The sequence below is a fragment of the Peromyscus maniculatus genome, chromosome 7 (genome assembly GCF_049852395.1).
Source record: "Peromyscus maniculatus bairdii isolate BWxNUB_F1_BW_parent chromosome 7, HU_Pman_BW_mat_3.1, whole genome shotgun sequence".
NCBI lineage: Eukaryota > Metazoa > Chordata > Mammalia > Rodentia > Cricetidae > Peromyscus > Peromyscus maniculatus.
In genome coordinates, this window is record NC_134858.1 from 119784726 (window position 1) to 119805986 (window position 21261).

General features: G+C 49.7%; 1 protein-coding gene across 4 annotated transcripts in view; it reads left to right on the forward strand.

Moving 5' to 3' along the window:
* The window catches only part of Gask1a (golgi associated kinase 1A), a 41133-nt gene that overhangs the window by 9198 nt on the left and 10674 nt on the right, over positions 1 to 21261 (forward strand). For 3 of the 4 annotated variants that reach the window (XM_042281964.2, XM_076577433.1, XM_076577434.1), the window contains one exon: positions 11707 to 12975. In XM_042281964.2, the coding sequence (XP_042137898.2) occupies positions 11707 to 12975 (1269 nt within the window). Of the gene's footprint in view, positions 1 to 11706; positions 12976 to 15902; positions 16125 to 16602; positions 16703 to 16899; positions 18893 to 21261 lie in introns of those variants that run through there. The other variant, XR_013053027.1, reaches the window with a different exon arrangement.

Genomic DNA, 21261 nt, shown 5'->3' on the forward strand with positions numbered 1-21261 from the left:
GAGTTCTGGGAGAGCCAGGGCTTTGCCTGGCTGGTAAAGACTCTACATCTTATATTCCAGTCCCCAGAGGGGCCTGGCAGGACCCTCTGAGATTATGACAATGCTTGCGTCTGTGGGTCTAACACGCAATGGCGAATGAGCTCTTCGGATGTGACCAGTGTTCCCAGGAGCAAAACCACTGGTGTCAACTCAGATGTGGGGTTCAGGCCAGTGAGTGGTCTCGTACTGGACGGGGCAGCCTTGCACCGATAACTCTGCACTGTGTGGCCGGTGGACCAGGCTGCTGGCATCAGCAAGGGAGTGGGCCCAGAAAAAGGGGAGAGATGTCCCAGACAAGTTAGTGTTGGGAGATAATGACTCGTGTGTGTGTGTGTGTGTGTGTGTGTGTGTGTGTGTGCCCGCGCGTGTGCACGCTATATGAGTACTGGGGCTAGCCACCCTGCCATGGTCAGGGGGGACATGTTTCTCTCTAGCTGTTAGGATGTAGCCTCTGGTGTGTCTATCTCTATCCCACCTCCACCCCACGCCTTGCCCAGGGAAGCTGCAAATATGAATGTTTTTATGGGATTTTCAACATCAGCCCAGATTTATTTCAAACACTTCAGGCCAAACAAAACACATCTGCAGGCCAGAACGGACCCACAGGTCTGGTCACAAACTTTTTCTTTGTCCAGTCCTATAGAAGTCCTTGACCTGCTGGAGGCTGGGGTGGACTTTAGAGCCAGAGTCGGGTTATCTCCTCTATCACGAGTGTCTTCAGAAGAGGAGAGATGTGTGACTGGAAGACAGTCTGGCCCCCTTTGTTGCTGTGTCTGGGCCTCTAAGCAGCCAGAAAGTAGAAATATTTGGAAGCAGCAGCCAGAGAGTAACATGCCATTACTTTTTCAGTCACAGTTTTCATTCTGCTCCACCCCGGCCCCAATTCCTGGCATTTGAGAACAAAAAGAGTTGCAGACAGAGGAAATTTCTAACAAATGACGGTTCTCCAACATTCCAACTAGTCTGTGGTGTCACCACAGCGGTGCTCTTGTGAGCTGGGAAAACGATGCTGCAGCTGAGTCTGTGACGAGGGGGCTCCCAGGGCCAGTGGGTCCCCAAGCCCTGCTGTACAATCAGGCTAAGACTAGAGCCTGGCATCCAGCAGACACCGTCCTCTCGTGAGCAGGCGGAGGGCTCACACTCCATCAGTGAAGGTCCCAGGGCTGCTGCCATGGAGGTGTCCCCAGAAATGTTGCTGCAAAGTCACAGTCATGGTCAGACTCCTTCAATCACTGCCTTATGTTTTGAGAAAGGACTTCTCAGTGAACCTGCAGCCCACTGGTCCAGCTGGACCAGCTGGCCAGGATGCTGCAGTGACTGTCCTGTCTCTGCCTCGTTACAGCTGGCACCATTGCAATCCCTCATACTTCCAAGGCAAGCAGTTTACCAACTGAGCCACCCTCTAGAGTCCTTTTGTTTTTCTTATTTTTGATGGCTCTTTTCCCTGGGGACAGTGCTTGTCTTAAGAAAGGCCTGTTTAGTGTATTCAACAATGGGCCACACTACCAGGGACATACTGCTGTTGTGGAATATTTGTTTAACTAGGCAAAGATGTGTTACATTTGTTTATGCTGCAGAATATTACTTTAACTGTGTAAAGATGTGTGGTGGTATTGTGTTCCCCAAAATATTATGCACCCTAATAAACTTATGTGGGGTCAGAGACAGAACAGCCACTAGATACAGAGGCTAGAAAATGGTGGCACTCACACCTTTAATCCTAGCATTCCAGAGGCAGAAATCCATCTGTTCAAGGATACAGTCAAGCATGGTGACTCACATCTTTAATCCCAGGGAGTGATGGTAGAAAGGAAAGATATATAAGGCGTGAAGACCAGAAACTAGAAGCATTTGGCTGGTTAAGCATTCAGGCTTTCGAGCAGCTGAGAGGCATCCAGTCTGAGGAAACAGGACCAGCTGAGGAACTAGCAAGGTGAGGTTGGCTGTGGCTTGTTATACTTCTCTGATCTTCCAGTGTTCACCCCAATACCTGGCTCAGGTTTCATTTTATTAATAAGACTCTCTAAGATTCCTGCTACAAAGATGTGTTACATTTATTTCTGCTGCATTTGTTTAATTATGAAAAGATGGTTCCATCTGTTTCACCTGCTTGTCTAAGGCACCGGACTGGTCTAATAAAGAGATGGACAGGCAGTGGCTAGTCAGAGAGAGGACAGGTGAGGCTGACAGGCAGGGAGATAAATAGGGAAATCTAGGCTCAAGGAAGAAGAGGAAGGAAGAATGAGAGACGGAGGAGAGAAGGAGGGACATGCTGGGGCAGGAAGCCAGGCAGCCCCAGCCAGGCAGACACAGAGAAGCGTCTGCCCCGGGAGTGTCCCTCATTCTCCTCCTCCTCTCTTCCTGTTTACTCTCTCTGCCCTGCAGCCCCGCCTATCCTTCTCCTGCCCAACTATTGGCCACTCAGCTGTTTATTAGACCAATCAGGTGCCTTAGGCAGGCAAGGTGAAACGGATGCAACCATCTTGACATAAACACACATGGTTAAACAAATGCAGCGTAAACAAATGTAACACACCTTTGCTTAGTTAAAATAATATTCCACAGCATACTGCCATAATCTCATTGCATGGATGAAGACTTTTGAGGCCCAAGGTCACACAGCAAGGACATGGTAGAGTTGGGATTTGGCAGCTTGCTTTGAGCCTGTGTGCTAGGTGAGGCAGGTGGCCCAGCCCAGAGAGGGGACTTGTCAAACAGCATGGAGACTAGAGAAAGATCTCAGTGGTCAGGTTTGTCTTGGAGCATGGTTCTGGGATCAAGGTTCCCTAGAATCATTTGGTCCCAGGAAGTTCAGTTCTTTCAAAGAAAGAAATGTTAGGTGCTAGAGAGATGGCTCAGTAGTTAAGAGTGCTGGCTCACTGGACAGCGGTGGTGTGTGCCTTTAATCCCAGCACTCGGGAGGCAGAGCCAGGCAGATCTCTGTGAGTTCGAGGCCAGCCTGGTCTACAGAGTAAGATCCAAGACAGGATCCAAAGCTACACAGAGAAACCCTGTCTGGAAAAACCAAATAAATAAAGAGTGCTGGCTGCTTTTCAGAGGACCTGTGTTTAATTTTCAGTAGTCACTTGGCAGTTCACAAACATCTGTAACTCCAGTCCCAGGAGATCCAATGCCCTCTTCTGGCCTCCATAGGCACCAGGTATGCACACGGTGCACATACATACATGATGCAGACAAAACATTCATGCACATAAAATAAATTATAAAAATATTAAAAATATACATTTATTTATTTTGTGGATGACTGTGTGTGTGTGTGTGTGTGTGTGTGTGTGTGTGTGTAGGTCAGAAAACAAGTTGTGAGCGTTGGTTCTCTTCTACAATGTGGGTCCTGAGGATTGAACTCAGGTCCTCAGGCTTGGTGGCAGGTGCCTTTACCCACAGAGTTGCTCACTGGCCCAATGGCCACGGAAGCTCAGTTCTTAGCTGATCAAAGGCAGAATGCATGCATTAGTTAGTTCATGCTGCACACAACATTGTTGTACTGGGGACTTCTGGGAGACCACTGGTAGCAGGGAGCTATACTTCCCCAGGCTTTTGAAAAAGATCCATATTGCTGCTGTCTTGGGTAGAAGCTGCTGGGCTTGTTACTTTTGAGACTGTCTCATTCTATAGCCCAGGCTGGCCTCAAATACACAGCAATCCTCCTGTCTCAAACTCTCAGTGCTGGGGTCGTAGCTGTAAGCCACCACACCCAGTTATGAGAACACTAAATTGCAGGTGTGATTTGCTTCAGTTCTGGTTGGATGGCTCTGGGTTAGAAGGACACTGGGTCACAACAGTTCCCAGCCCTCTTGCTCTTGAGAGCAACGCCCAGCACCCCCACACTCCTTGTTTCCTGGCCATTTCCTCTGGTTTTCATTTCTGAGTGGTTGAGGATGAAAGTTCACTAGACTGTGACTGGCTTACTCAAAGGCCCCTGGACTCTGTCTGGGTGACTTAGGTCTTCCATTCACACGGTAACCAGGCCCAACCCCTCCAAGATCAGACCAGAATGGGCAATTGGGAACATTCAGGGTGAGATGGCCACGGGTGCATTCCTTGATTTCTGAGGTGACTCTCTTGGCTGCTGAGGTCAGTGTTGGTGATTCTTCAGATTCACCCAGGAGCCTCTTGGTTCCATGGTGCTGTCAGCTATCTCCAGTGCTCTGTAGCTGATTCGGTTCTACGAAGGCTAGGGAAGAGGGCTGTGTGAAGAAGTCACGGGAAGTGTCCATGTGAAGCTTGGAGAAGGGGCTGTGAAGTAGCAGAAAGTGTGTGAAGTTACAGGGTTGCATGAAGGTTAGGGAAGCAGCTGTGTGAAGTTGGGACTTCATGAGGCCTGGGGTAGGGCTGGGTGAAATCTCAGATGTGTCCGTGTGAAGCCTGGGGATGCTTAGGGAAGAGGCGGTGTGAAGGGACAGGGCAGCTGTTTGAAGACACCCACAGAGGTGGCTTTCCCATGTTTGGCCCTCTATAAACTCACCCCTGCTTTTCAGGACCTGAAGCCTCCCCACCATTCTGTGGTGGGGGAGAAGTGTATTATCTTGGGAAACAATTAAATCCTGCCAGCCACATACTAGTCAGTCAGCTGATTTTGAATACAGTTCTTCGATCCTGTGGTCTGAATGTTTCTGGTAACAAGGTCACTATCCAGCGTATGCATGGTAGGGCGTGGAGAGAGCCTGGTGCAGGGCATGTGAGCAGTCAGAGGTTGTTGTCGGGCACAGGCATCTCACCACCTTGACCAGATGTTTTTCACTTTCTGGGCTCCAGTCCTGAATGCTGAGCTGGTTCTGGAACAATCAGGAAGTGTAGAACCTGCCTGGTTCTCCTGTCTTTGTTTGTTTTGAATACTATAGATAATTAGAAACTGCTTCTGAAGTTGCTTCTCAAATATGCCCAAAAAGGAAGGAGTCAGATCCTGGCATTTCTAATTTGATATTGTTAGTTTTCTGCTTATAGAAATTAAGGAACAACACAGACAAGAAACAACAGCTTTTGTTTTGAATGAATGTGTAGCTCAAAACATTTTTATTTTCCGTCAGTGATTTTGCCTTGGTGCCCAGGGGTTACCATACACATCTGGTCTCATTTATGTCTCCCTTTGCAGATGAGCTGGCCAGTCCCAAACAGTTAAATCTCCATTCAGAGCTGGTCCATTCCTGAAACCCAACATAATCTCCACGAGTTCAATCTGGAAGAGCTTGCTGGGATATAACAGCAATTCTGCCAGGCAGCCTGGGTTTGTGCCTGGTGCTGCCCTTGATGCCTGTGTGGGCCTCACTCTCCTCCCCTGTAAAATGGGCCAATGGATAAGTAACTGCACTAGTCTCTGGCTCATAACTCTGGCACAAGGATCAGTGAGTTAACGTAAGTCCCTCAAACAGTCCAAGGCACACAGGGAACACCAAGTGAATGTTCAGCTTCATTCCTTAGCTTTACTTCCTTTAAATTGGCTGAGCCAGAAATTACAGGGGTAAAAGCCCTTTCCTGCCTTGGAGTTGTTGATGTGGAGAGAAAATCACAAGCCCCCAAGGGGATGAGCACTGGAGCCTGGCCAGCTGGTGGCCTTGGGGACAGACAGCCTGGGACTCGGCCCGCAGGAAGGGACAGCTCAGCCTCCTGAGCCCCACAGATCTGGACAGGAGAGGGTCCCTGTGCGCCTGGTGGCCCAGGCCCATACATGTTCCCTGCCGGGGTCTGACTCTGGGAAACAGCAGAGTCCCACGGTCACAGTGACAAGTGACGGTGGTGGTGACATGTGGCTTTAATCTGACTCTGGACGCCAGCTCATGTGTTCCTCTCTCCCCAGCCAGTGCTTTGTCAGGACAGTTATTTAACTAAGCCTGAGGAAAATGGCACAGGATCTCCACATTCAGGACTCTCTGCCAGCCCCAGCCTGAGCAGTGATGAGTCAGTGGTCGGTGGAAAAGGGTGGAGGGGTCAGAAGGGACAGTGGTCAGGAACCAAGGCTTAGCACAGCTTTAGAAATGACCCCCAAATCAGACCCAGAACTGACTTTTACTAAACACACACACACTGTCACTGGACACTGTGACACTGTCACTGGACACACTCATGCTCACGGGTCTTTCACAGACACACTGTCACTGGACTCATACATATACACGCACACACACATGCTCTGTCACAGGACTCAAACACACACATACGCACACAGGGCTTACATATGTATATACACACAGGACGTGCACACTTACACACACTCGTGCCCACATATAACACAAAATAAATAAAACATAATAAGAATTAAGAAAAAAACCCCAAAGACCCAGCCACTAAGGTACCTCCATCCTTCTCCAAGGATTGTGTCTCTGTTTGGTCTCCAGTACTCATGCTCCTGCCAGCCACTGGCCACGGCCTTCTCCGCTCACGGCCTTCTCCGCTCACGGCCTTCTCCGCTCACTTCCCCAAACCCCCCAGCCCATCCCCCTCTCATGTCTGGACAGAACCTCTGCTGGACCCTACCAGGCGGCCTCTTCCCAGCCCACACTTGAGGTTTTAGCATTTAAAAAAATTCCTTTTATGCTTCGGCCTTGGGTGTCCTGATCTTACAATGTGCCCAGACTCGAGGGACTGGTGTCAGACCCCAGAAAGATAAGGGGTCGTCTGGAAAGTGGGGGCATGTGTTACCTTTCTCCTTGCAGGAAGCAACTTGAAGGAGGAAGGGCTTGTCACCTCAGGGTCTGAGGAGGAGGAGGAGTCCATCATGGTAGAGAAACCATGGCAGCAGGGGCATGGGCCGCTGCTCACACTACACCACAGTCAGAAGCTGAGAGAGCACAGGAAGTGGGGGTCAGCTATCAAACCTTAAGGCCCATCCACCCCAGTGACCCTGTCCTCCATCAAGGTCCCTAGAGGTCCCCCAACTTTCTGAAGCAGTGCCAACTGTTAGGTCCAAGTGTTCAAACACAGGTACCTATCAAACCCCAATAGGAGAGAACAGCAGTGACCCCAGCACTCACGGGAGGGGTGCAGCAGTGACCCCAGCACTCACGGGAGGGGTGCAGCAGTGACCCCAGCACTCACAGGAGGGGTTCAGCAGTGACCCCCCAACACTCATGGGAGGGGTTCAGCGGTGACCCCCCAACACTCATGGGAGGGGTTCAGCGGTGACCCCCCAACACTCATGGGAGGGGTTCAGCGGTGACCCCCCAACACTCATGGGAAGGGTTCAGCGGTGACCCCCCAACACTCATGGGAAGGGTTCAGCGGTGACCCCCCCAACACTCATGGGAAGGGTTCAGCGGTGACCCCCCCAACACTCATGGGAAGGGTTCAGCGGTGACCCCCTCCAACGCTCATGGGAAGGGTTCAGCGGTGATCCCCCCAACGCTCATGGGAAGGGTTCAGCGGTGACCCCCCCAACACTCATGGGAAGGGTTCAGTGGTGACCCCCCCAACACTCATGGGAAGGGTTCAGCAGGCCTAATTACATAGTTTGATTCATTTAGTCCACATGTGGGCCCTCAGAGGGAGCAGTAATTGCGTTCCATCTTCTGAGTCACAGGGACAGAGATGTGTGACTTGCACATCATTTATAGCTTTGGAAGCTCAGCCCTGGGCCCAGGGTGTGGAAGCCCATTTTCAGGTTCCTAGTGGCTTTACCCAGCAGGTCCACATAGAGAGGGTGATTGGACCACGGGCCTGAGTGCAGGTGTCTGAGATGGTCTGCACTTGGCTGTGCTGGGGGGAGGTCTTTGGCTCCACCCCTTTGTAGCTAGAGTTTTCCTGCCTTGCCCACAGTCAGGACAAATCTTTGTCACCCGCCAGTCCCACAGCCGCTCAGACCCAACCAAGTAAACACAGACACTTATATTGCTTACAAACTGTATGGCCGTGGCAGGCTTCTTGCTAACTGTGCTTATAGCTTAAATTAATCCATTTCCATAAATCTATACCTTGCCACGTGGCTGGTGGCTTGCCGGCATCTTCACATGCTGCTGGTCATGGCGACGGCTGCAGTGTCTCTCTCCTCCGCCTTCTGCTTCCCAGAATTCTCCTCTCTCCTTGTCCCACCTACTTCCTGCCTGGCCACTGGCCAACCAGTGTTTTATTTATTGACCAATCAGAGCAATTTGACATACAGACCGTCCCACAGCACTTCCCCTTTCTTTTTTTTTTTAAAAGGAAGGTTTTAACTTTTACACATCTCCAAAGTCAGCTTGGTATATTTGGGAATTTGGGCGTAGCTTCTCTTACTACTTCCTGCTGGAGGGGGGCGCTGTATCTTATGGGGACACAAAGATAATTTTAGGACCATGGAGTAGTCCGTGAGACCGTATCGTCTGAGCCAGTTGTCTTGAAACAATTCTGGATGTTGGATCATCTGGGCCATGGTGTCATCGGAGACCTTTCAGGTGGTCTTGGCTGGTCAAACCTGATGTATCTTAATCTGGAACAAATCCATAGCCTCTGGCTTTCTGTGGAAACAAAAGCAGAGCTTCCTTTCCAAAGCAACATATCCTTACATCCAAATTTTGAAGTTAAGGTACCTTTAAAACACACATTTTGGCATAACTCAACAGCTTTTGCAATCAAATGTTTCTCTTCAGTTACGAATATCAAAGAGAACATAATCCAGATTCTCTGTGTGTTAGCCATCTTTATGTGGCTTATGTTTTATATTTCCTTGAGCCTGTTGCTTTAAACTGCAGCCTTCTAAGCCTGAAACGGCGCTGTGGCTGCTGGCTCCGCCCACTTCAGCGTCCCAACATGGCGGTGGTACGTTTTCCGCCAGCTCTGGGAGCCATCGTGGGTCTATGCTTTTATCCAAGCAGCATGTAGCCCAGAAACCTCTTTTTTTGTACTAGCAAAGGCTAAATCCACCATGCAGCTTAATGCACCACTTGCAGAGGCCTCATTCCCGCCATACTGCAGATCGAGCTTGCATGCTAGGAACCCGCCAGTAGCTCCAACCGGCAGGCTGCCGCTCATTTGAGAGAGACAATTAGGAAGCTGTTTTTAGTTCCGTTTTAGAATCTTTTCTCAGGTTTTAGGTGAAAACTCTAGCCAACAAAAGGATGGCCTCTCATAGTTATTGATTTAAAAGACTGTTTCTTTTCAATACCCTTACAAGAAAAAGACAGAGAAAGATTTGCTTTTACAGTGCCTACTTATAATAATTCTCAACCGGTTAAAAGATTTCAATGGAGGGTCCTCCCACAGGGAATGTTGAATAGCCCAACTCTGTGCCAATATTTTGTACAACAGCCATTGGAAGTGATACGTAAAAAATTTCCTAAATCTATAATTTATCATTATATGGACGATATTTTACTAGCTGACTCAAATGCAGATACTTTAGAAATAATGTTTGAAGAAGTAAAGAAAATTTTGCCTCGCTGGGGATTACAAATTGCTCCTGAAAAGATACAAAGAGGAGATTCTATTAATTATTTAGGATATAAAATAGAGCTACAAAAAATTAGACCCCAAAAGGTGCAAATTCGGAGAGATAGACTACAGACTCTTAATGACTTTCAAAGATTATTTGGAGATATTTCTCATCTACGAACTATTGTTGGGGTAAAAAATGATGAACTGACTAATTTGTTCAAAACCTTAGAAGGTGACAAGGACTTAAATAGTCCAAGAGAATTATCACCTGAAGCTGAGAAAGAATTAGCATTGGTAGAAAAGAAAGTGCATGAAGGACACGTGAATCGTATTGATCCAAAGCTGGATTGCATTTTGGTTATCTTACCTTCTAGGCGTTCTCCTACTGGAATATTAATGCAGAGGGAGAGACACTGCAGCCGCCGCCATGACCAGCAGCATGTGAAGACGCCGGTAAGCCACCAGCCACGTGGCAAGGTATAGATTTATGGAAATGGATTAATTTAAGCTATAAGAACAGTTAGCAAGAAGCCTGCCACGGCCATACAGTTTGTAAGCAATATAAGTCTCTGTGTTTACTTGGTTGGGTCTGAGTGGCTGTGGGACTGGCGGGTGACAAAGATTTGTCCTGACTGTGGGCAAGGCAGGAAAACTCTAGCTACACCCCTTGGTGTTTCTATAAATACCAAAGGGCAGAGACAGTCAGGGCCCATTGGAATAGGTTCCAGGCCCTCTCGAGGCTATCCTGTATTTTCTATGTTTATCTCCACATTCTAAATCCTTCTAATATTTCCTGATGCTGTCACTCAAGAAAACGCTGGGGAACTGTGGGGTTGGTGGGTAAACGCCCTGCACTAGGGTGCCTGGGCTGTGGATTCTCTGGCTCCTGCTCTCTTCTGGCATCTTCCCCCAGGAACTAAAAGGCATCCTGGTGACGGGTAGAGGGTGGGGACTTGAGAGGAGAGCCACTGCTGTCTCTCTTTCCTCTCCTGGCAGACTCGTGGCGCGTGCTGGGATATTGAGAACTGTCAGCAGAGGCGCAGGGAAGGTCAGCTCAGGCTCCACCCGCTGACTCTCCTTGCATTTTCACAAACACTTGTCTTTTCCCAAAGTGTCATGTGTGTGGCCAGCAGGGACATCTGCTCTTGGCCATTTAAGCCTCCCTTGGTACAACTGCCAACTCCTCCCAGGCTTCCTGAAGCCAAGGAAGGCCGGCACCAGGACCCAAACAACCCCCGTCTCAGCCCATCTTAGAAGGGGTTCATTTTTCCTGGGGATATCTAGCCCTTTGAGAACACACATTACGAATTCAACTTGAAAACAAATCTTTTGTTTTGTTTCAGTTAGAAGGAAAATCCAAACGAATGTTCCCTGGACTCTTCTCCTCTGTGTTATCTGAATATTTTCATCCATGCTTACTGGCCCTGATCTTCCTGCTCTCAGCTTTAAAATAGGAATTATGTAATCCCGATTTCTCTAGTTCTGATGGTTAAAGGAGTTCCCATACCATGGAGAGATGCGGGAAGTGCCCCCAAACTCCTCTTGGCGTCATTTGTAGAAATTCTCAGATGTTTCTGCAGCGATGTGCACACTGATGTTCAGCAGAACGTTGTGTGGCGTACCCTCAGATTAGGGCCATGGCTTCCTGCATGGAGAAGGTGGGTTTTGTTCCTTCCAATTTTCTTTACTTTTTATTTTTCTAAAGTTTATTTAGTTTTGTGTGTGTGTGTCTGTGTGTGTGTGTGTGTGTGTGTGTCTGTGTGTCTGTGTGAGTATGGGTACCTCATGGAGGCTGGAAGAGGGGGCCAGATCTCATGCTAGTGGAGTTATAAGCAGCTGTGAGCTGCCCGTGTGGGTGCTGGGAGCTGAACTGGGGTCCACTGGAAGAACAGCCAGTGCTCTCAATGCCTGAGCCCCTTGCTCTGAGTTTCTTAGCATGACTTGGATTTTCTATGGATGCTTTATTGGTATTTGTGTTTGAAATGGTAATAAAGACCACAGAATTGAAAGGAACGGGGTCAGCACTAGATGGTGGGTGAGTCTATTGTGAGGCATGGTGATTAGCGTCGTGCAATAGCTTATACGGAGAAGTCCAGGCATGTCTGTAAGGATCAGCGAAGGCTGTCTCAGAAGCAAGCCATCTCTGGAGTCGGGATACAGCTGGCTGGCTGTCATGTCCCCTTGAGGGGCAGCTAGGTGTCCTGCTGTTGCTTTCTGCCCCTTATGTTCATGGCCTTCACTGCTCTGTGGTTTCAAGTTGACGGCTTTCCCAGATCTCACACCATCTTTTTACCCTGTCCTCAGGCGTCTTGGCTCTGGAGAAGGCTTCGTGGAAGGAAGCGATCAGTGATGGCGTCCTGCCTCTTGATGATTCTGTCTGCTGTGGCTGTCACTCACTTTCCTCCAGAGCATCCAGCTTCCACTCCAGGACTTGGTCCCATGGAGCCCCAGGGGGAAATGGGCATGCCTGACCCCAACATTTGGCAGACTTTGAACCCTAGCCAGAGGCAGCAGGCAAAAAACCTGGGCTTCCAGAAAGGCCAGGCTTTGCCCAGAAATTCCATCCTGGTCTGTGCCGAGAAGCAAAGCCACAGAAGGCGACCAGACAGAAGCGGACACCCACTGAGGGTCAGGAGAGGTGTTGCTGTGACAGGAGGTCCGACACTCAGTGCCCACCATCCTGTACTTCTGATGGAGAATGAGGTCGGAGATGCAGGAGGCACAGCCCTCGAACAGCCTGGGCAAGATGGTCCTGTCCAAGAGACACAGAGTAAGAAAGACACCCTGGTTAGCCCACTCACAGGGAGCAGCCAGGCAACTTTCCAGGCATGGAGAGGGACTGCTGCAGTGAGCTTTAGGCCCCAACCATCAGAAGGTGAGGACTCCCTGCCGGGAGCCAGGGCCAGAGTCTTGACTGGTGGGAAGGCTGGGGGTGTGACCTCAGGTTCTGGGACTCACTGGTGGTCTGGCTCTGCTGGAGAGCTGCGAAGGTCCTCGTGGTGCCACACTGAGACCCCTGGGTTACTGGCCAGTGCTGCGGCTGGGGGGCAGGTTCCACCCTGGTTCACAGAACACGATGTGCAGACTCTCTGGCTGCTGGCCCATGGGGAGGTGGTGGGCAAAGCCAGGGTCCCGGCCCATGGGCAGGTGCTGCAGGTCGGACTATCTGCTGACGGTGCCCTCCAGGACATGTCTCCTCTCAGGCTCAGCCAGCTCTGCTCCCAGGGCCTCTGTGGGCTGGTGAAGAGGCCCAGTGACCTGCATGAAGTCCTGTCCTTTCATGTGGACCGTGTGCTGGGACTCCAGCGGAGCCTGCCTGCTGTGGCCCGGAGCTTCCACAGTCCTCTTCTGCCCTACCGCTACACGGACGGTAGTCTGAGGCCCATCATCTGGTGGGCACCCGACGTGCAGCACTTGGGAGACCCAGATGAGGACCAGAACTCTCTGGCCTTGGGCTGGCTGCAGTACCAGGCCCTGCTGGCACGAGGCTGCGGCTGGCCAGGCCAGATGCCGTGCCTGGGCATCCACCGTGCCGAGTGGGCGCGTTTGGCCCTCTTCGACTTCCTGCTGCAGGTAGGTGTGGCTGGGCAGTGGGGTGGAGTTAGGGGGTTCCAGGCGAAGGCCAGCTTTGCCCGCTCCTCACAATGCTGGCAACTGTTGTGTAATTTCTCTGCCCGTTTATCCCGTGGTACCCTAGAGCAGGGCTCCTTAAACATTTTCCACTCAGGGACTGGCTAGATGGCTCAGTGGTTAAGAACACTGGCTGCTCTTGCACAGGACCAAGGTTTGGTTCCCAGGACCCACATGGTGGCTCACAGCCATCTGCAACTCCAATCCCAGGGATCTGATGCCTCCGTCCAGCCTCGTCAGGCACCAGACATGCCCATGGTACCCAGACATACATGTAGGCAAAACACCCAAACACATTAAAAAAACCAAAACGAAACAGACAGAACAACAACAAAAACCCGACCACTACCAACAAAAAATTCCATTTGTGACCCTGTTTTACTCAAGAAATTTTTATGTGACCTTGGATATATAGGAATGTAAAATAGGCATATAAATGAAATATTTGCTGATAATAATGATGAAGAAATTATTTTAAAACAATTCTCAGATATACACAAAACCTTGCCATTTGTTAAAGATGAAAGCAAATTTGTATATTAATGAGAGGCATATGCTTATTTACTTTTATTTTATTTTGGTTTTTTTGAGACAGGGTTTCTCTGTGTAGCTTTGGACTTTGTCCTTATTTATTTTTAAATGAAGTGTTAGCACTTGGCACTATAGGATGTAGGGCATCTTCAACACTTCACTCTTTATAGTTGATTATATTTTGATTTTATAATCATAAATCCGTAGTCCCAGACCAGGAAGGCGGGGCCAGGCAGCCAGGCCAATCAGTGAGCTCCAGGTTCAGTGGGAGTCTCTGTCTCAAAAAGTAACTGAGGAAGACATTCAAAGATGACCCCTGGCCTCCACAAATGCATGCATTCACATATGCACATACACCTTCATGACACATGAGAACACACACACACACACACACACACACACACACACACACACACACACACCCTCTACAGAAATGGCAGAAGTATGCTTAGGACCATGTCAGAAATTACTGGAAATTCTGTTTCAATCTCAAGTTACAAAATCAGGACCCTCTCCCCCCGATCTTACTGTTAAAATACCAGTTCACCACTGTTTACAATTTTTTGATGTATTTATTTTATTTTAATGTGAATGACTGTTTTGCCTGTGTGAATGTATGTTTACCACATGTATGCCTGGTGGCCACTGAAGCCAGAGGAGGGCATTGTGTCCCTTGGCACTGTAGTCACAGATGATTGTGAGCTGCCATGTGGATGCTGGGAATCAAACCCAGGTCCTCGGCAAGAACAAGTGGTCTTAACCACTGAGCCATCTCTCTAGTCTCAACACTTTATAATTTTATATCTTTGAACCAACATGGAGTCAGGAGTGTTGAAGTAAGGGAGACAGAGAGGGAGGGAGGGAGGAAGGGAGGGAGGGAAGGAAGGAGGGAGGGAGGGAGAGGGAGGGAGGGAGGGAGGGAGGGAGGGAGGGAGGGAGGAGCTGAGGCAGAAAGAACAGAAGGAGAGCCATAAAGGGAGGTGCCCGTCCATCTGGGCACTGAGCATTCACTGTGGCCAACTGAGGCTCTTGCTTCTCTGTCTGAAAGAGAAAAGCCTAAAGTTGTTGAGTGGAGGGGGTGAGGTGTCTAGGTAGAGTTGAATAGCAAGGTTAAGGTCCAACTGGAGGCTGTGAGTATCAGCTGTTTAATTGGCCCATTGTGCATGAGTGTGGCTGCTCCACGCTTGTCCATGTGATGCTGGCTATGGATATAGGGAGCCTGAAACAGCTGGTCATTCACACTCACAACCAAGAAGCAGAGCACAATGGATGTTTTGTGGTGATTGGCTGGCTCACTTTCTCTATTTTATACATCCTAGAATCTCCTACCCAGGGAAATGCTGCCCACAATTAAAATGTGACTTCCCCATTATAATGGACTGTACCCCCTGAATCATGAGTCAGAATAAACCCTTTGACCTTTAAGCTGTGCTTGTCGGGGTGTTCTATCACAGCAATGGGAAAGGAGTTCAAGCCACGCCCCGTGTGCGTGTTCTGCACAGCTAGAGAGGCTGAAGTGTCTTGGGGTAGGATCACAAACTACCTCCGCTTGGATTCTTGTCCTAATGTCTATTATACCAGCCCCAGGGGCTTCTGTTTGCTAGGTCGTTTATGGATATACTTAACACAAGTACCTGGTGGGGGTATACACTTGGTAAATGCTAGTCAGGAACAGACCCAGACCATCCCCATGGCAACCTTACTGGTGAGACACCATGTTTATTCATGTTCTCAACTTGAGCTGGCTGGGGAGACAGCTCCGTGGGTAGGGTGCTTGCTGTGCGAGCATGGAGACCCAGTTCAATCCCTGGCTCCTGTGAGCACCCAAGTGTGGAGTGCGTGCTGGAGTCCCAGTGCTGGGGAGGAGGAGACAGACTGTTGGGCTGGGGAAAGGTGCATGGGGAACACATCTGACCTCTGGCTCCTATATGCACATGTATAGGTATGTACCAGTGCATGAACATGTGTGTGTACACACACACACACACAGAGAGAGAGAGAGAGAGAGAGAGAGAGAGAGAGAGAGAGAGAGAGAGAGAGAGAAGGAGAGAAGGAGAGAAGGAGAGAGGGAAGATTATTAGTGAAAAATAAAATGGAACCATTGAGGTCCAGAGAGATTAATTTCCTTGTCTAAGGTCACAGCCAGGGGACTGAGAGGCAGCCTGGCTGGCCCGGCCCAGAGCTTCCCTCCTTCTCACAGAGTCACTATTGAGCTGGCCAGTAATGGGAGCAGAAGGGGACATTTGCAGGGGGGCCCTGGAGCCCTGAGACCCAGGGAGTAGCTGCTTGCAAAGCCTCACTCCAGCAATGTGCTCACGATGGCTTTCTGCTCTGCACAGAGCCCCTCTATTCATCTCCAGGGCTGTAGCGTGGGACCCTTCCTGGGCTGCCAAATTCTGACAGAAATCTCTGCAGCCGAGGCGCACATAGGTCAGCTGTGTGGTCAGACACCACTGGGCTGGGACCATGCCACCTTTCCCAGTGTGCTGGACAGCAGTCAAGAAAAGCAACCATCTGGCTGGCAACACCTTCCTAGAAACCTCAGCGAGGCTGCAGAATGTGCGAGTCTGCATGGGCACCTGGGGTGCCCTGTGACCCACGGCTGGCCACAAACCCCAGAGGCAGCTCACTGAGACTGGTCTGCTGCCAGCCTCCCTCACACCCCTGTCAGCAAACTCAGAGGCCGGGAAGAACGTGCTGGGGTCTGGAACCACCATGTTTCCCTGTGCAGGGGCCTTTTCTCCCTTGTGTTTCCTGGAGAGTCTATCTCTATTCAGAGAGAGAGAGAGATTGATTCCATTGAAGTCCCCCAAACCTGAGTTTCTTGAGGTTGCTCACAGGAACATGGGTGGGGTTACCAGCGCTTGGACAATTATGCCACTGAGGAACCCCCACCCCAACAACTGTTAACTGCTTATGGATCCTGGGGGTGGGGCTCCTAAGTGTTGTGAGACATTGTTCCCTGACCCTCCACAGGGACAGTTAGAGACCCCCCTCGTGAAGACCCCTGTGGGTAATCTCAGCTACTCTTACTTCCAGTGGCAATGACCACGTCACAGCTGGAAGAACAGCTCCACACTCCAGTCTGCCTCTCAGGCGCATGCCACTGTCTGACTTGGGTGATCTGTGGAGAAGTCAGGTGAGCTAAGTTAAGTCGGTGGTGTTGGCATTTGAAGGAGGCTCATGGCCCCCTAAGCTAGGACCCAGAAGGCCTCGGCTGCCAGGATCCTGGTCTGGGCCCTGTCTCTTCTTGGGGACAACACAATGGCTCCTATTGTGTCTCTTGCCTCTGTTACAACCTGTCCAACTGAAACCTGAGAGATGCCTTTGTCTCAGTTCTCAGCAGCAGAGCCGACACCATGGTCCCAACAGGACTGACCGACCCATAGGAGAGAAGGCAGCCATCCAAGGGTGTGTGTGACCCAACTCCACAGTGAGACTTGAGTGGTTGGTGGGAGGTAACCGACTCAGAGCTAGCCTGGAGGGAGCGAGGAGACGAGGGCTTATAGCCAGATCCCTGTCAGGCTGCAGCTGGGGGATGCTCCTGGAGGAGCATTCTGCCTGCAGTGATGGAGCCGCCCTCCACAGCAAAGCTGTCCAGCAGCTGCAGCCTAGAGGACGGGCTCAGCCATGCAGGTGGGCCAGAGGACGTCTGTCTTCTGTCACAGTTGGAGTCATTCCTCCCTGCCAAAGCAAGGCCTTCGGTGCCATGGGTGGCCTCTGCCTTCTCCCTCTCCAGCTCTTTGTCTTGGCATTTGGCCTCAGTCACTTCCTCATCCGGCTAGAGCACGGTCTCAGGGCCACACACAGGCACGCGCGCACGCGCGCACACACACACACACACACACACACACACACACACACACACACACACACACACGGGTGGGAGTGGGGGTCATGTACCTCCCCTCCTCAGACACAAAAGGGAGATAACTCCGAGTGACCTCATCAGGGAGCCCTTCAAACCTGGTGAAGTGTTAGTGAATCTCCCCCTGGCCTCAAGGAAGTGAACAGTGATGTGAACCGCTGTGGGACGGGCGGGTTTGGGAGGATGCTGCACCCCTAAGGACCACAGTGCAGCAACTGAAGGGTTGGAGCCCACCTCAGCAAAAACTCTAAACTACAGTGACATATAATCTTGTCGATTTTAGTTGGGGGCACTGAGCAGACACACCCCAGTCAACACGGGAAGAACCCCAAGAAACTATGGGATAATATCTATGTTCTGCTGAGTCCCTGGTGTCCTGAAACTAAGAAAAGGAGTGAGGTGTGGAACTGTGAGGGGCTCCCTTGCATCCCTTGATAGACCCCAAAGTCTAGGGTACTACCTTCTCGGGTGGGCGCCCCAAGAACCCAGACCCCGGTCCAGTTGATGCAAACAGCACGAGGTTTATTGATGCGGCTGTACAGTCGGGCTCCCCTTGTCCTGAGGGCAAGAGTCGCACCACACTGCAGCCACATAGGTACTTTTAAAGGAAAATCCCACAAAAGCCACAAGGCTACAATTCCCATACAATTTCGTTTCGATTGATTTATGTCTAGAGGCTAATCTCATAAGATCATGGCCTGATCACAGAGTGATCACAGAGTGGTCACTGCATGCACATTCTTCCAGAAACCTCAAGGGGGGTATCAGGGTGGGAGTGGAGTTTACACAAAGGTCACAGTGGTCCTTCCTGGAACACTTGCAACTATCACGGTCACAGTTGAGCGCATCTCTTAATAGAAATCTCTTTATATTGTTACATTGTGGCAGGGGGGTAGTTGAATAATGGCTGAGTCAGGCTGCCCTTGGAACTAGCTTTTTAGTTCCTCATTCTCCTGGGGCTTGGGGGTGTAAGCCTGAAGGGTTAGGGTCTTTCACCCCAACAATGAGTCTCAATTTTTTTCTTACCTCACTGGAGTCCTGCCTTTGTTTAAAAGCCTTTTAAACAGAAAATGAAAAAAGAAAGTCTGTGTTCTTTGTCCCGTTTCATTCATGGTATTAGTTACTTGTCTCACGGCTGTGACAAAACACCTCACAAGAGCCACTTAAGGGAGAGAGGGTTTATTCGGGCTCTGGCAGGGGAGACAGGAGCATTAGGCCATGGGTCACACGACCTGAGCATATGGTGGCAGGTCACATGACCCCCCCCCCCCCAGTCAGGAAGCAAAGAGAGTTGGACACTGGTGCTCAGCCCACTTTCTCCAGCCAATGTGGTGCCAACCACATTCAGAATAGATCTTCCTACCCCAGTTAATCTAGATGATTCCTCACAGACATGACCCCTGAGATTTGTCTCCATGGTAATTCTAAATGCTGTTAATAAAGGTTAACCATCACAGCTGGGTTGTTGGCTGGTATTTTTTTTAAATTTTATTTATTTTATTTTACAATACCATTCAGTTCTACATATCAGCCACGGGTTCCCCTATTCTCCCCCCTCCCACCTCCTCCCCTTACCCCCATCCCACCCCCCATTCCCACCTCTTCCAGGGCAAAACCTCCCCCGAGGACTGCGATCAACCTGGTAGACTCAGTCCAGGCAGGTCCAGTCCCTTCCTCCCAGACTGAGCCAAGCGTCCCTGCATAAGCTCCAGGTTTCAAACAGCCAACTCATGCAATGAGCACAGGACTCGGTCCCACTGTGTTAGCTGTTTTTTTTTTAAGTACTTCTAAAGTTTTTCTTTGGACTGAGGAAATTAGCCTTCTGTTTTCAGTACAATGTACTATTCCCTGTGGTTGTAACCATCAGTAACTTTGTGAAGACTCTTTGTTGTGTAGAAACCTCACTTTGCTCTGTGAAAATGATCAAGCTTTGCATTCTGACACTGAGTCTGTGAGTTTTCAAAAGGCCACCCTCACTCAGAGTTACTTTAAAAGTTCTCTTCTTCTTCTTCTTCTTCTTCTTCTTCTTCTTCTTCTTCTTCTTCTTCTTCTTCTTCTTCTTCTTCTTCTTCTTCTTTTTTTTTTTTTTTAAAATCCATCTTGGGTCCATCTGGAAGTATTTAAAGCTTACATGTCCTGGTGCCATTTGTTGGAGACTCATTCCTCCCTTTGAAATGCGACCTTCCCCAGATAGCCAACTTCTTTATGTATGTGTGGCTATTTCTATGCTGTTCTGCCCCAGATGCCAGCACTACTGTGTTCTAATTATGGAGGGGTGGTCTTATCTTTCTCACTGCTCATTTCAGGATTTGCTGGAATAATGTTTTGGTGTGATTTTTTACAGTCAGCATGTTGCTTCCGTTCCCAAATCCTTCTGATACTTTATTGAAATTAATTTATTTTTTGTGGACTGACAGCCAAGTTTCGCCATAAAATTTATCATTCACTGGGCATGGTGATACACAACCTTAATCCCAGTATAAAGGAGGCAGGGGCAGCGGATCTCTGTGAGTTTGAGGCCATCTTGGTCTACAGAGTGAGTTCCAAGACAGCCAGGGCTACCTTGCTCAAAAGAGAGACCCTGACTCAAAAACAAACATGTTTCATGCCGGAACAGGCCCTAGTGTTCTCTAGTGTCCCAGACATCTGCCTGTGTCTCTGGGAGGCATCTTGCACTTGTTCCCAGTGGGTCTGTCCTAGCTATTTTTATGTCAACTTAACACAAGCTAGAACCATCTGAAAGAGGGAAACTAATCAAGAAAATACCTCCGTAAGATCCAGTTGAAGGGTATTTTCTTGATTAGTGATTGGTGGGGAAGGGCCCAGACCATTCTGGGCTGGTGGTCCTGAGTTCTGTAAGAAAGCAGACTGAGCAAGCCAGTAAGCAGCGCCCTCCACATCCTCTGCGTCAGCTCCTCAGGCTCCTGTCCTGACTTCCCTCAGTGGTGGACTGTGACCCGGAAGTGTGAGCCAGACACACCCTTCCCTCCCCAGCTTGATTTTGGTCCTGTGTTTCTTCACAGCAGCAGTCCGCCTCGGACAGCGCCTTTCTCCATGGTGTCGTCAATTTCCCATACTTCACCTCCTTGGGACCATCAAGGACAGGATCTTTCCTTCCAGCATATGTCCAGGGCGGCTGCTCACGGACTGTGGCGTGGCTGTGATTTCTGTATGGTCATCTTGTGACTCCCCTGTACTAACTCCATTTTATTCTCCACCTTCTCGCGTGGAGTGTGTGTGTGTGTCTGTGTGTGTGTGTGTGTGTGTGTGTGTGTGTGTGTGTGTGTTGAGGCCAGAGGTTGTTAACTTTTGAGTTGCATTCCTCAGGTCCCTGTTGACCTTTTTTCTTATTCTTTCTTTCTTTTTTATTTTTTTCAAAAATTGGTCTGGAGCTAGCCACTAGGCTAGCCTGGCAGGCAGCTGAACATGGGGATCCATCTGTCTCCACTTCCCCGGGGCTATATCTAGAAGCACATGCCATCATGCCTAGTTTATTTGTTGGCTTATCTATTTTTAATTTTGTGTATGTGTATCCACATGTGCATGTGTGTGCATATGTATATGTGCATGCATGTGTATGGCCCTGAGACATGAGGAATTGGCTCTCTGGGAAAGATAGTGTTTCTATGAAGGAAAGAATGACCCCCACCCCAGGAGAGGTTCTGGATACTTAGACTGTCAAGTGGAAAGGAAGTGAGGAGGGTCCCAGCTGAAGGGTGTGGGCCATAAGAATATCAGGCATCTTTTCTGGAATCTGCCTGGCTTGGCCCAGGAACCTGGTGCACCTACTCAGAGTCCTGTGCTGGCCCTGCCTGGCCTTCCATCCCTAT